Here is a 14299-nt window from a genome sequence, read left to right as displayed (position 1 = left end):
TAATGCACCTACCTCATGGAGTTATTGGTAGGATTAATTTAATACTATGTAAAGCACTTAGCACTTTGCCTCTGTAACAGGGAGCTCCTATCGACCAGACAGACAAATGAGCTAGGCAGGTTGGGTATCTGTGGGAAGGCAAACTTCCTGTGCACACTGAGACCTATGGAGACTTGGATGGCCAGCATCTTCTTTAAAGAGGGCAGAAGGCAAAACAAATCCACTTCCAGCATTGATGTATAGAAGTGCAAGCACAGTGTATTAGGTTCTTGTGGTTGCTGCAACAAATTCCCACAAACTGGTGACTTTAAACAACAAAAACATTCTCCCACAATTCTGGAGGCCAGAAGTCACAAGTCAAAGTGTCAGCAAAGCTGTATTCTCTCCAAAGGCTCTAGGGGAGAATCTATTCATTGCCTCTTCCAACATTTGGAGGCTATTGGCATTCTTTGGCCTTTCTTGGCCTGAGACCAAGCATGTGACTCTTGGTTTCAGCTCAGGTTGTGATCTCGGGGTCCGGGATCTCAGGGTCATGAGATCAAGTCCCATGTCAAGCCCTATGTCGAGTCCCACATCAGGCTCTGCTCTCAGCACAGAGTCTGCTTGGGTTTCTCTCCCCCTCTCCCTCTGCCCACCCCCTCTAAAGTGAATAAATGAATCTTAAAAAAAAAAAGGAAAAGAAAAGAAAAAAACATGAATAGGGTTAATCTATAGATTACAAACATGCACATATATCTTCAGATCTGCTACTTATAAAGGCATGAAGTAATTTAGAATGACACACATACACAGTATCATGGTTATCTCTGGGAGAACTGGATGGTTTGGAAGACATATCACTGTGTATCTTTTCCTATTAATTTTATGTTTTAACCATGTCAATGTGTTACACCTCTTCAAAAAATAAATTTAATCTACAACTCTTCTCCCATGTGTCATATATCTAATACCTGTTTCAGGACCCAAAATAATTAAACTTACATTTGTAGCTCATGGAGCCAATATAAAGTTTTTGCCATGGCTCTTCCATCATTAAAATGTGGTGTTGGGACCCCATACAAGTTAAATCTATGGAAACTTGATGGGTTATACTTTCGGTTCTTTGCTTCTCCTGTGAAAAAAAAGAGGAAGCAACACAAATAACCTTATCTTGCCAGAAGCACATTATGCTCTCATTGACAATGAAAATGAGAGTGGGAACTAAATGGAATTGTAACAGTGCGAGGATCGCACAGATTTGGCTACCGAGGACAAGCATGCTCCCACATGAGCTGGGAGACTGGTAGGACATGATTCCTGTGTTAATACTTGGTAGGCAAGTAGGGAAATGATGTAGGAGAAAGACATATGGGGCGCCTGGGTGGCTCAGTTGGTTAAGCGACTGCCTTCAGCTCAGGTCATGATCCTGGAGTCCCGGGATGGAGTCCCGCATCGGGCTCCCTGCTCAGCGGGGAGTCTGCTTCTCCCTCTGACCCTCTTCCCTCTCGTGCTCTCTATCTCTCATTCTCTCTCTCTCAAATAAATAAATAAAATCTTTAAAAAAAGGGAGAAAGACATATAAATGATGAATAATGCAGGCCCCATCAATGTTACAGAAATCCTGAAGATCAGGGGAGGTACTGCAATGCTTTGGGACACCAGCTGTCCCTTCCACTCTGCTAAGACCTGAGAGGCTGTTGTTTTGTACTTGCTCTCACCGAGATTTGGTGAGATCATCAGAACATTGCAACCCTCCCATTTCATTATAATCACTTATCTCATATTAGAAACTGAAGCCTGAGAACCCAAAGGGAGGTCTTTATACTTAAGATCTAATACTGTACTTTTTTGAAGTCATGATGTGATATTAGTTTTCTATTTCTAGATAAGAAAAGTAAGACTAAAACTAGAGATCAACTAAAAGGTTAAGAAATGATGGAGACTGGGTGGCTGATGGGGCACCTGGGTGGCTCAGTCGTTAAGCGTCTGCCTTCGGCTCAGGTCATGATCCCAGGGTCCTGGGATCGAGCCCCGCATCTTACCGGGCTCCCTGCTCAGCGGGAAGCCTGCTTCTCCCTCTCCCACTCCCCCTGCTTGTGTTCCCTCTCTCGCTGTCTCTCTCTGTGTCAAAAAAATAAATTAAAAAATTTAGAAAGAAAGAAATGATGGAGATTCAGCCTCACTAGTAACCCAAACAATGTAAATAAAAACAATAATGTAAAATCATAATTTGTCTTTCAGTTAAGTAAAAATAAAGAAGATTGGCAAAGCTCACTATTAAGGAGGATGTGGGGAAATGGAAATTCTAATATACTGTAGGTGTGAGGGCAAATTGGGGCAGCTATTCAGATGGATGGTTTGGCTCTAAGAGTAAATATTTCAAATGCTCATAAATTTAGGAATGTATTCTAAAAACATATATCACATTCACAAAGATATATAGGCAATGTATTTTGTAATACTAAAAAATACAATATAGATACTGACATGAAAAGGCAGCTAAGGTATTTCATTAAATGGGGGGAAAGCAAATAGAAAAAAAGTATATATGGTGAGGAACAAAACACATGTATATACTCATATATGAACACACAAAGAAAGGCATCTGTGAAAGACTGGGAATTATGGGAGATTTTCTTTGTATTTTATAAAAGAAATACGTATTACTTGTAAGGACTAAAATTAAGTGTATTTAAAAGATGTTATATATTTATTGTTATTGAATGGTGCCCTTGACATATTATTTTAAATAAAAAACACTTAATGTATATAGCAGGTTCCCCAGAAGCATGGAGAATATATCCCATTTAACTAAAGATAGATAGCTTAATGCATGCAGGTTAGAAAGATGTTCAATATATCAACTATAGTTATCTCTGGTTAATGGGATTTCAATGTTACATTTACTTTCTCTTTATTTTTTTGAGATATGTATGTATGTATGTATTGTGTATTTGTTTTAATATTTATTTAAGTAAACTCTACCCCCAATGTAGGGCTCGAACTATGACCCCAAGATCAAGAGTCACATGTTCTTCCAACTGAGCCAGACAGGCACCCTAAAGATCTTTTTTTAAGTAATTTCTGCACCCAGTGTGGGGCTTGAACTTACATCCGTGAGATCAAGAGTTGCATGCTCTAATGACTGAACCAGCCAGACGCTTCCCCCCATTTTATCAAGATATTTAAATTCTCTACAATTATTATATATTTTTATAATAAAAAATAAAGCTTGGGGTGCCTGGGTGGTTCAGATGGTTAAGCATCTGCCTTCATCCCAGGATCCTGGGATAGAGTCCCGCATCGGCCTCCTTGCTCAGCGGGGAGCCTGCTTCTCCCTCTGCCTGCTGCTTTCCCTGCTTGTGCTCTCTCTCACAAATAAATAAATAAATAAAATCTTTAAAAACAAATAAATAAAGCTACTTTCATTATGAGAAAAAATAAGGACAATATTAAAAAGATTGGATTCTGTGCCTTTTTTTTAAGATTTTATTTATTTATTTGAGAGAATGAGCACGAGAGGGGGAGGGTCAAAGGAAGAAGCAGACTCCCCACTGAGCAGGGAGCCTGATGCAGGACTCCAGCCCGAGGCAGGACTTGATCCCAGGACTCTGAGATCATGACCTGAGCCGAAGGCAGACGCTTAACGACTGAGCCACCCAGGCGCCCAATTCTGTGCCTTTTCAAGAGGCCACTGAGGCTTCCATAAAAATCAGCAAAGGAAGGTAATGTCAATCATTTTATAGTCCATTAGAGCTCTACTAAAAATAAAAAAAATCCACGCTCATTTTCCTCCAACTGCTAAATGCATATAAGATATCTAATTACAGGTTGTCTATGTGTATATATATATATATATATATATATATATAGTTTGAAAACAACTAAAAGGCATTGGATTTTATTGCACAATACATGCTAAACTTTTTCAAAAAACGAATACAATATTTTCACGAGAGAGGGAGAGAGGGAAGGAGGAATAAGGGAAGGGAGGACTGGAGGGAGGCGAGAAAGAAAAGGAGGGAGAGAGCCAGGGAGGTAGACGGGGTACCAGTAACCAGTGACAGAGTAAGGGGAAGCAGCAGCAGTGTGAATGGGAGGGCAGAGATGATCTCAGGACTGGATGTGTTCAAGTATAGGGGAAGCAGCAGAGAATGGCCATGAAAGAAGAGGATGACAGATTCCAGACAGTAGAGCAATGGGCATAGGAAACAGGCCCAGTTATGAGCAGAATTAGGAGGAAGAGCACAGACAGGAACTATGGTGTGAGGGGATGGAGAGGGAGGAGAAAAAGTAAAGAAATAAGAGAAAGCAAGGATGAGAGGGACCTTGCGTTAGAGTAAAGGGCAAGTCTTGCTTCTAGCTAATGAGGATTGAGTTCATGAATCAATCATACACAATCCACTGGCTTTCTCAGAACATACATCAGTGTCTAATTCCTGGTCTTCTATTACATCAAGATTCCACTTAGCATCAACACGTCAACAATTAAGTTGTATTTCACAGCACTGTAAACATCTAATGTCTTTTAGTTGTGCTAGAGAATAGTTCTAGCCATATGCTACATTAGACAAAATCGCATCATAATAATAGTAATTGAGCCCCGACTATGTTCCAGGCACTATGAAAGCATTTTGCAGGCACTCACCTAATCTTCATATTATTATCCCCATTTAAGAGATTAGACTAGATGATAAGATAAATAAAATATCCGAAGTGTAAAGACAGTAAATGAACAAGCAAGGATTTGAACCTATTCTATTTGATTCAAAAAATTGTGTACTGACCATTACCCAACCTTAGTACTTAGAATAATCCTAACATCTGAATAAGAGCAGTATTTTTTAAGCCCAAAACTAACATGTAACCTTTCTTAGATGTTTTTCCTTTTAATAATACATACATTTCTACATCTTATATACAAAATCCCTAAGTATATGTGCTCCTAGCTATCAGGGTTTATGATCTTATGAATAATAAGTTATTATTTACTGATCACTTATTATATGCCAGGCATTTAACTTTATGCACATAATCTCCTTTATTCCTCTTCACAAATCCTCAGGCATATTTTACACAGGAAGACACTTACCCACATAATAATCATTGTGAGAAACAATATACAGATCATGTCCTTCCTTTCCTTCCTTAAATACTTCTTCGTAGGGTTTTGGTGGATTCACTACATCTCTAGCAGATGATTCTAAAGGAAGAATTAAAGAAATCAGTTTTAAGGTAACTTCCATCTATATAACATATATTTTTTTTAATTTTATTTATTTATTTGAGAGAGAGAGAGTGAGAGATAGAGAGCACGAGAGGGAAGGGGGTCAGAGGGAGAAGCAGACTCCCTGCTGAGCAGGGAGCCCGATGCGGGACTCGATCCCGGGACTCCAGGATCATGACCTGAGCCAAAGGCAGCCGCCCAACCAACTGAGCCACCCAGGCGCCCTATGTAACATATTTAAATTGACTACAACAAATGACAAATGAGGTATGCTAATGACATAAACTACACGGGCACTCTGAGAGAACACAAATATTTAGCAAGAAAGAGGACACCACCTATGTGTTACTGTCCTAGGGACCCCCACTTGGCCTGGCTCACTCCCTAGAATTCTGAAGAATATCAGAACTCTATATTGGTTAACTATTTAGGTTGTCCTGAGCTGTATTCCAACCCTGTATAAATTTCTGATTCTGAGACGCTCAGGACAATTTTGATTTCAGTTTGCTCCAGACTTCCCAAGATGTTCTAAGTAACTCTGAATCACAAGTCAGTTTCAGAAACCCTGATGCCCTGTGAGGGTAGACTAGGTGACAGCTGTAGACTGAAGCATATACCCTAAGTCTGTTTTGATCTGAATATCCATCTTCAAAGTAGCCAAAATTGTCAGGGAAATCACTGGAATCAGGAAGAAATTCTTCCTACTGATCCCAAACCTAGAGCAATAAGATGTTTGTTTAATAGCTGCTTTCCCATGACTGGTGGGCCCCAGTTTTATATACAGTGAATTATTTTGTTTTTATTGTTTGTGTAACGATTTTTAAATATAATTCCATTCATAATTTCGTTCTTCTCTTCCTAACAACATAGATTCAGTGTTTTCTTTTGGACTTCTGCCAAGAATTGCAGTCTGTAAACAAATAGTTAAGAATACCAGAAAGTAGGTCAACTCAAAATAATCCTGTAAAGCAGTACTTTATGTCTGACATATGAACTATTATACCTATGAATAGACAAATACATGTCTTGGAACATTCTTTCTATTATATATTTAAACGAGGTATACCTTGACAGAACTTTCATATTAAATTGTCTAATCCTAGATAGCAGTTATGATATAATTACTGCAATGCTGTAATACCATGTCTACATAAATACAATTTTAAAATCCTATTATAAAGTAAAAAGATACATCATCTGCTCTAAAATACATTTTTTCAAGTTTCAAACTTTAACTGATTTTAACTTTAGATCCGATATGATCACGTTGTAGACTTTCCAGATTTTGCATCCCAAGAGAGAGGCATGATTTATTTCCAGAGTGGGTGTTACTATGTTAAGGAACATAATCTAATGGCCCTTTTGGTGGAAAAAAAAAAAAAAAGATAAGGTTCCTGAGGTAGAGCCTTAATGGGCGCAGAAAAACAAAGAGAACCAAATTTCTTTGCAGGATAAAGAAAAATGGAAGTTGAGGTCTCCTGCGGTAAGACCCCTGGAGAGAGAGGGTAAGAGACATGAAAAAGAGAGGAGGAGATAAATGTGAAGCAGGTGGAAGGAAAAGAAGGCTGGGGCTTCAGAAGAAATAGTGGCCTGTGACCAATTCCATTATAAGCTGTTGTTTGTTGGAAGATGCACTCTCCTCCCTACGTTCTGCTCTACAAAGCTGCCTGCCTTTGACATATGCAGGTAGACATTGTGGATCTGCACGGATGGAGTGCAGTACACAGCATTTGCCAAACTTACTTGTTCCGTGGTCTGCTTCATCAAGAGTTAAGAGTTATGAACACATCAGAAGCATTGATGGAAATAAAACACACAAATGCACGTCCAGGGAGAAGGGATTGAGGACTTCATAGCAGGCTCCAGTATCAACTTTCTTGAATCTCTCTCCTGTCTGTATACCATTCTCTACTATACTCACTGAATCTGCTTCCAAAAGCTGAATTTTTACTGCCTTGGTACACATAAACTCTAAGGATTCTGGGTCTGAGAGTCATTTTCTTGCCATGATCCCATCTTTCATTCTGAATCATCATTTACACCACCACCAAATGCCATGTCAACAAAATATTTATATTTAATCCCATTTTCTAAGAAGACATTTCTTTTCCTTTTTTTTTTTTTAGAAGACATTTCACCAACCAACTCCCCATCACTTTTTTATTACCTCTGATGACTGTTGTCCCAAATGTCGTATTGAGTAAATCCAGGCCTTTAGGTAATCCTGGCGTTTGATCATGAGATTTTCCTAGTGGTGCCCATTGATTGCTAAAATATACTGATTCCTTTTTATCTTTAATTTTCTGTTGAAATGTTGTTATAGGCTCTGGGTTGATCAATACCTTTGCCTAAAGAAATCATATAAAGCACAGATGTAACAACAACAACAAAAAAGCAAAAATCTGAAAACTGAAACTAATCAATAGCTGGAGAGAAGATAATATGATTGTGGAAAAACATTTCACTATCCTTGCCTTTGCTCATCTCTTCAAATGAACTGTCAGCATTGGAGCTATGAAGCTGAAACATTCCTACGTGAACCTTCACTGAGGCTCTGAGGTTTATAAGGAGAGAGCCCTGGTTACTTGACGCAGATTCTAGAAAAGTGGGAATGACAAGTATAAGAACCATGTGATTGCCACCAGCTCTCTCCAGAGGTATAGATCAGGTCTTCAGAATCTAGGTAGCCCAATCAACACAGGTAACATTCAGCCCACTCCCCCAGATTCTATACAAGCACTCTGCTGTGCCTTGAGGTGATATCACCCAGCCTTCATCCTCTTGGTTCTCTAACAAAGCCTGACAGCATTTCTCTTTACTCTGAGAAAATGAAGTGCAACTTGGTTTTTACTATGTGAGGTGAAAATATATAGATTGTGGCTCAGACCATTAATTTCTCTACAGTCTCTTGGCTGTTGCCGCTTGGATTTTTTTCACTACTCAAGAGTAAGAGTGGGAAGGAAATTGGAACTGATGATTTCATTAATACCTCATTCATGCATTTTCACCTTAGTAAGTTAATAATGCACAGGGAAAAAAGGAAAAGAAGTTACCGGTATCGAAATTTTAGATCTTATTCCATGTGTCAAATAAGGAGCAATTGGGGGATCATTTGCTCTGCCATAAAATACTCTTTCAGCTCCAGCAGGTGGATATCTATAGTTGAAAAATTTTTTTGCCTCAGGTGGAGTAATTAGCTACAGTGAGACAAGAAAATAGAATTATTAAGTACAGTTTTTAAAATATTAGCAGGATTAATCTATCCCAATCAGTGAACACCATTGCATGAGTGTAGTAAGTACATGGGGAACTACAGACCCAAATAATGAAACTTCCTAAAATGTGTTTTATAGAAATAAATGTCATATTTTAAAAGTTATATTTAGAAAACAACCAGGAAGTATCCAGGTTAGAAAGCATACCATACATGACTATTCTCTATAGAAATAAAAGGTATCTCTAATCGTTTTTGTAGAGCTAGAAATTGTAAGCCTGGAGTTTTCACTTCGTTGAACAAAATAAATAGAAGGCCTCAAAATACACTAAAGAATCAAAATTGACCACATTAAGTTTACACAACTCTCTTACGGAATGTCAAGAGTTGTCTATCTTAGGTTTACAAAAATGCATATTGATGGGGGCGGCAGATGTCAAAACATATGTCCAATTTTAAAATGTCACAATTAAACGTGAGCTGTTTTCCGAAAAAAATAAATAAATAAATGCATATTGAAAAGGCTCACCCTAGGAAGTTTTTCAGTCAAACACGTGGCAACTCTGTGTCCAATAGGAATAACTTTCCCTGCCTAAGGGGGGAAAAAAACAAATAATTGGTCATTGTCAGGATAGAGAGGGAGCATTTTGAAGAATAGCATTTATTTCGAATTTGGCCTATGCTTCTAATGCTACAAAGTTACTTTCAATGATTTAACACAATTAAGGAAAAAAACCTAATACAGTAAATCTAAAATAATCCTGATTTATAATATAAATAGTAAATGCTAAATATATATAAGTATACCTTTTTTATAGTGCTAGCATTGTCAGTGATTCCATCCAGTTATGGGATCTCTGTGACATGCTGAGGGAGTCAACTTCCAGAAATAATTTAATATCAGTTGTACTATATCATCAGTACAATGGGAGTATGGCTGCATTCAAGCTAAATTCAAGATAAAGTGTTAAGTATTTCTGAGTATGTGTGTTGTATGTTTGCATATGGGTCTATTTCCACCAACACCCTAACTTTTCACATATGTAAATATGTCACTTCTGGCCAAGCTCCTTCAGTGAATGGTCCCAATGCACTTGGCTTCCTTCACTTAATTCTAACTTGGGTCTTAGCTGTCCTTCCTTTGCCCAAGGCAAAGATTACAATTATTCCCAGGGATACACTTTTTATCTATTTCTCCTTTGTGATTTCAAGGCAGCTGATAGTTATTTCTGCAAAGCATAAGTTTCTTTTTTAAAAAAATTTCTTTTTGGGGGGGCGCCTGGGTGGCTCAGTCATTAAGCATCTGCCTTCAGCTTGTGTCATGATTCCAGGGTCCTAGGATTGAGCCCCGCATCTGGCTCCCTGCTCTGTGGGAACCTGCTTCTCTCTCTCCCACTCCCCCTACTTGCGTTCCCTCTCTTGCTGTGTCTCTCTCTGTCAAATAAATAAATAAAATCTTTAAGAGAGCAGGAGCAAGGGAGCAGAGTTAGAGGGAGAAGGAGGCTCCCTGCCGAGCAGGGAGCCCAACAAAGGGCTCAATCCATATCTTATGGAATATTACTCAGCCACCAAAAAGAATGAAATCTTGCCATTTACAACAATGTGGATAGAACTAGAGGGTATTATGCTAAGCGAAATAAGTCAGAGAAGGACAAATACCATATGATTTCAGTTATATGGAATTTAAGAAACAAAACAAATAAAAACATAGGGGAAGGGAAGGAAAGACAAAGTAAGATGAAAATTGAGAGGGAGGCAAACCATAAGAGATGCTGAACTCTAGGATACAAACTGAGGGTTGCTGAAGGGGAGGTGGGTGAGGGGAAGGGATAATTGGGTGATGGGCATTAATGAGGGCACTTGATGGAATGAGCAAGCACTGGGTATTACATGCAACTGATGAATCACTAAATTCTACCCCTGAAACTAATAAAACAGTATATGTTAAGTAAATTGAATTTAAATAAAGAATTTTTTAAAACCCTGAGAGCCAAACAAAAAAATAAAATAGAGCACCTGGGTGACTTGGTTAAGGATCTGCCTTCGGCTTGAGTCATGATCCCAGGGTCCTGGGATTGAGTCCCGTGTCAGGGTCCCTGCTCCACAGGGAGTCTGCTTCTCCCTCTGCCCCTCCACCCAATCATACTCTCAATCTCTCTCTCAAATAAAAAAATAAAATCTTGAAATAAATAAAATAATTTAAAAAATTAAAAACTGAGAGGGGAAAACAACCTTCCCATCATGAGTGTTCTTGGTCTTTGGAGGAACATGGAGGAATCAGGATGAAGAAAGGCAGTGAGACTGACAGTTGGGTGGATGGGTGAATGTGTAGATGCTGGCAGGTGTACGGATAGATTAAATAAATGGATGGCCTGGATAAAAATATAGACACATGAGGTGGTTGGGTGGCACAGTCAATTAAGTGTCCAACTCTTGGTTTGGGCTCAGGTGATGATCTCAGGGTCAGGAAATCAAGCCCCATGTTGGGCTCTGCACTCAGCTCAGAGTCAGCTTAAGGTTCTCTCTTCCTCTTCCTTTGCTCCTCCCTACACCCTGTGTGCACTCTCTCTCTCTAAAATAAATAAATAAATCTTTTAAAAATATATAAATAGACACCTGGATATAGAGGGGTTGTGAAAGATTTATATTAAGTGTTGAGTGCAGAATTCCTCTTAGGGAGAGAACCATCAAGGTTTAAGAAAGTATCCTGATAACATCTCTGGGTATAAAACAGGAAACCCACAGACATGATTAGACAGAGAATTTAATTGTTTTGCTAAAAAACAGGAAAAAATATGAACTATTGATGGGCTAGACTAAGGAAGGAAGGATTAGAGGACACAATAGATAACACTGAGGAGAAGGTGGGAGGAGGAAAAGATCTTGCAGAAAGTGAGATGCCAGGTGGCACAAGACAAGAAATCAGCCAATGAGAAGCAGTCTAGCTTTAATGCCAAATCTTAAGTAAATTTTACTCACACTGTTATGGAACCTGGACTGATGACCCAACGGAAGAACCAAGCAACACTCAGAGATCTTAGAGGATAGGAGGTTTATTTACTCCGGCGGGCTCAGAGGACAGTGGTCTCCAAAGGTCTGAGCCCCGAGCACAAACAAAGGGGGCAATTTATACACTTCTACTTCCACATACTTGGCACTTTTGGTGCATGCTTGAAGCAGGGCAGGAAGAAGAACCTGGATGAGCCCCGGGGCAAGGACTGGGACTCTCTCACTGGCTTGGTTGGCCATCTTAGGACACAGATTTTCCTTAGTTTAGAGGGCATCATTTTCATCTTAGAAGCGAGAGGAGGGGGCCAACGAGGGGGGTGAACCAAGGATAACATTGTCAGAGGGTATCCCACCAAGTTGTCTGCTGGAGTGATTCCCACCAGCGATGTACTCATTCTCCATATGAGTGGGGCATCACTCCCAGGGAGGACTGAAAGATCAGCTAAAAGACTGACAAGCGTGCATGATTGAACGTGCCAGGTGATGCAGATGTATACACCTTGATCACAAGCCAGAAAAGTGTTGTTAGGCACACAGACCTGACTGTGGCCCATGATGGGAAAGGAAGAGTTGCCACGCAGCAGTACCAGAGCCAGAAAGGGATAATCTGTGGTCCCCGGTGCCGAGGTGGGAGGTGACACAGTAGACTGGTTGAGGTGACACCTAGGTATTGGACAGGACTGGGCTTCCTACATATCCAGCAGTCAGGCACTAGGGGTGGATTTGAGCAGTTAAGCGCTTGGTGGGAGGCATCAATCATACTAACACTTGTGCTATAGATGCTTGCTGTGTGTGGATGGGGGACCCAGGGATATGCCAAGGCGAGTTATTTTCTGTTTGACTCTGAGGGTTGACTGCAAGGCTTGGGGTGAACATGAACTTAATCATAAACTTGGCCATAGGGTCGGTCCCTATAGAGTGATACTGGCCCAACAGGAGAGTGATTCCTATGGCCCACGATGAGACACTGGGTTCTAGGACTGAGAGAGTGAGCAGTATACAGTGATTGTTAGGGCAAGAGGATGGGGTGGCGCTGTGTGACAAGGAAATCTGGATGTCACTGCACTGTTTGAGGTGCCACCACCCATTGACCATTGTTTCATTCCCAGCCAAGTTGCCACCCAGGACTCGCATCCCCAGGCTTGTGAGCAGAGCCAGGGGCAGGGGTTTGGCTGTTGAGATGTAGGGCCCCTACAGATGTAGATAACTACCAGCCAGTAAACTCAGTGAGGGCCATGGTAGGAACACCATCTACAAGGTTCCCAGGAGGTATCAAGAAGCTGGCATCCAACAAAACGGAGGTCAACCTTTGGTGTGTGCCCATTCCAGGTGGAAGAAGTCAGTGGGGGCACTGGTGTGGGATTGAGGGGGATAAGCTGGAAAGTCCATTTGCCAGTAATGGTGATACGAGAGTTTGCCCCCCTTGCCTGGCCAGGCAAGCTAGAGGCAGTGAGGAGGAACAGCATACCAGGTAGCAGAGGACCAGGACTGACTGGGGCGAGGAAAACCATGGTTGAAATGCACTCAGGAGTAGACAGCAGAGGGCCAGTAAAAGTGGGATCTATGACCTTAGGTAGAGGGAGCCATCATGGCTAACCTGTTAGCAGATGAAACCTGTGGACATGTAAATGCAGTAATACACCCTAGGGACACATGAGAAGCAATGACAATAGTAAGCCTCTGGGGGAAAGTCCTGGCATCATCCACCATCCCTTTTCAGTCAGGGTGTCCCCCTCAGCCATGGCCCATTCCTTTTCCTTTTTAGTGTAACTGGGCAGAGGGACTTCTTCTAGGGGTGTAAGGGCCATGGTGAGGGAAGGAGCTCTGTCTATGTCTTCACTGGCTGCAGTCTTGGCTGCCTCATCTACCAGATGATTTCCCCGCACTATGGTGTCATCTCCTTTCTGGTGTCCCTTACAGTGCAGGATTGCTACTTCCTTTGGAAGCCAGATGGCTTCGAGGATTCTCAGTATCTCCTCCTTGTTCTTGATAGCTTTTCCTGCGGTGGTTAGGAGGCCCCTTTCCTTGTAGATGGCTCCATGTATATGTACAGTAGCAAAGGCGTACGGAGAATCAGTATAGATGTTGACTTGCTTGCCTCCACCAAGGGTGAGGGCTCAGACTAAGGCATATAATTCAGCCCATTGAGCGGGCCATCCAGCTGGTAATGCCTTAGCTTCTAGGACTTCAGTGGTTGTGGTTACAGCAAAACCTGCTTTCCGGGCACCCTCTTGCAGGTACTGTTACAAGGATGACCTGTGGGTTTTCGCAGAGGAGCCCTTGGTATTGTGCTAGCCGAAAGTTGGAAAGGAAGCGTGTCCCTGTGCATTCATGAGGGACACAACTGCATGAGGGACCTTGACATTAAGTTCTTGCCCCCGGGTAAGTTTGTCTGCCTCCTTGATGAGTAGGACTGTGGCTCCCAGCACTCTGAGGCATGGTGGCCATCCCGTTGCCAAGGGGTCCGGCTTCTTTGACAGGTAAGCAACTGGCCGTTGCCAGGGTCCAACAGTCTGGGTGAGTACCCTGAGCGCTATTTTTTCCTTTTCATGCTCAAAGAGATTGAAGGGTTTTTCTACATCTGGTAGGCCCAGGGCTGGAGCCTGCCCCCGGGCAGTCTTTATCTCTGTGAAAGCGGTTTCTGCTTCCTCAGTCCAGGCAGGGGTTTCTCGATCTGGTCCCCCTAAGAGATCATAAAGGGGTCTTGCTATTGCCGAGAACCCAGGGATCCAGATGCGGCAGAATCCCGCAGCGCCCAGGAATTCTCGTAGGCCCCTTTTTGTCTGGGGTTGTGGCAGGAAGATGGTGACCCTTTTCCTCTCTGGCCCTAGTTCTCTCTTCCCTTGGGTGAGGAGGAAACCAAGGTATCA

General features: G+C 41.4%; 1 protein-coding gene across 3 annotated transcripts in view; it reads right to left on the bottom strand.

Moving 5' to 3' along the window:
- Positions 1–14299, bottom strand: part of EFHB (EF-hand domain family member B) — a 60906-nt gene that overhangs the window by 26399 nt on the left and 20208 nt on the right. For all 3 annotated transcript variants that reach the window (XM_027583242.2, XM_035726913.1, XM_027583241.2), the window contains exons 2-6: positions 8950–9012; positions 8260–8403; positions 7374–7554; positions 5072–5182; positions 982–1111 (exon numbers count right to left, since the gene is read on the bottom strand). In XM_027583242.2, the coding sequence (XP_027439043.1) occupies positions 982–1111; positions 5072–5182; positions 7374–7554; positions 8260–8403; positions 8950–9012 (629 nt within the window). The remainder of the gene's footprint in view (positions 1–981; positions 1112–5071; positions 5183–7373; positions 7555–8259; positions 8404–8949; positions 9013–14299) is intronic.

This window comes from Zalophus californianus, chromosome 1 (genome assembly GCF_009762305.2).
Source record: "Zalophus californianus isolate mZalCal1 chromosome 1, mZalCal1.pri.v2, whole genome shotgun sequence".
Classification (NCBI taxonomy): Eukaryota; Metazoa; Chordata; class Mammalia; order Carnivora; family Otariidae; genus Zalophus; species Zalophus californianus.
This window is presented reverse-complemented; position numbering and strand designations above follow the sequence as displayed.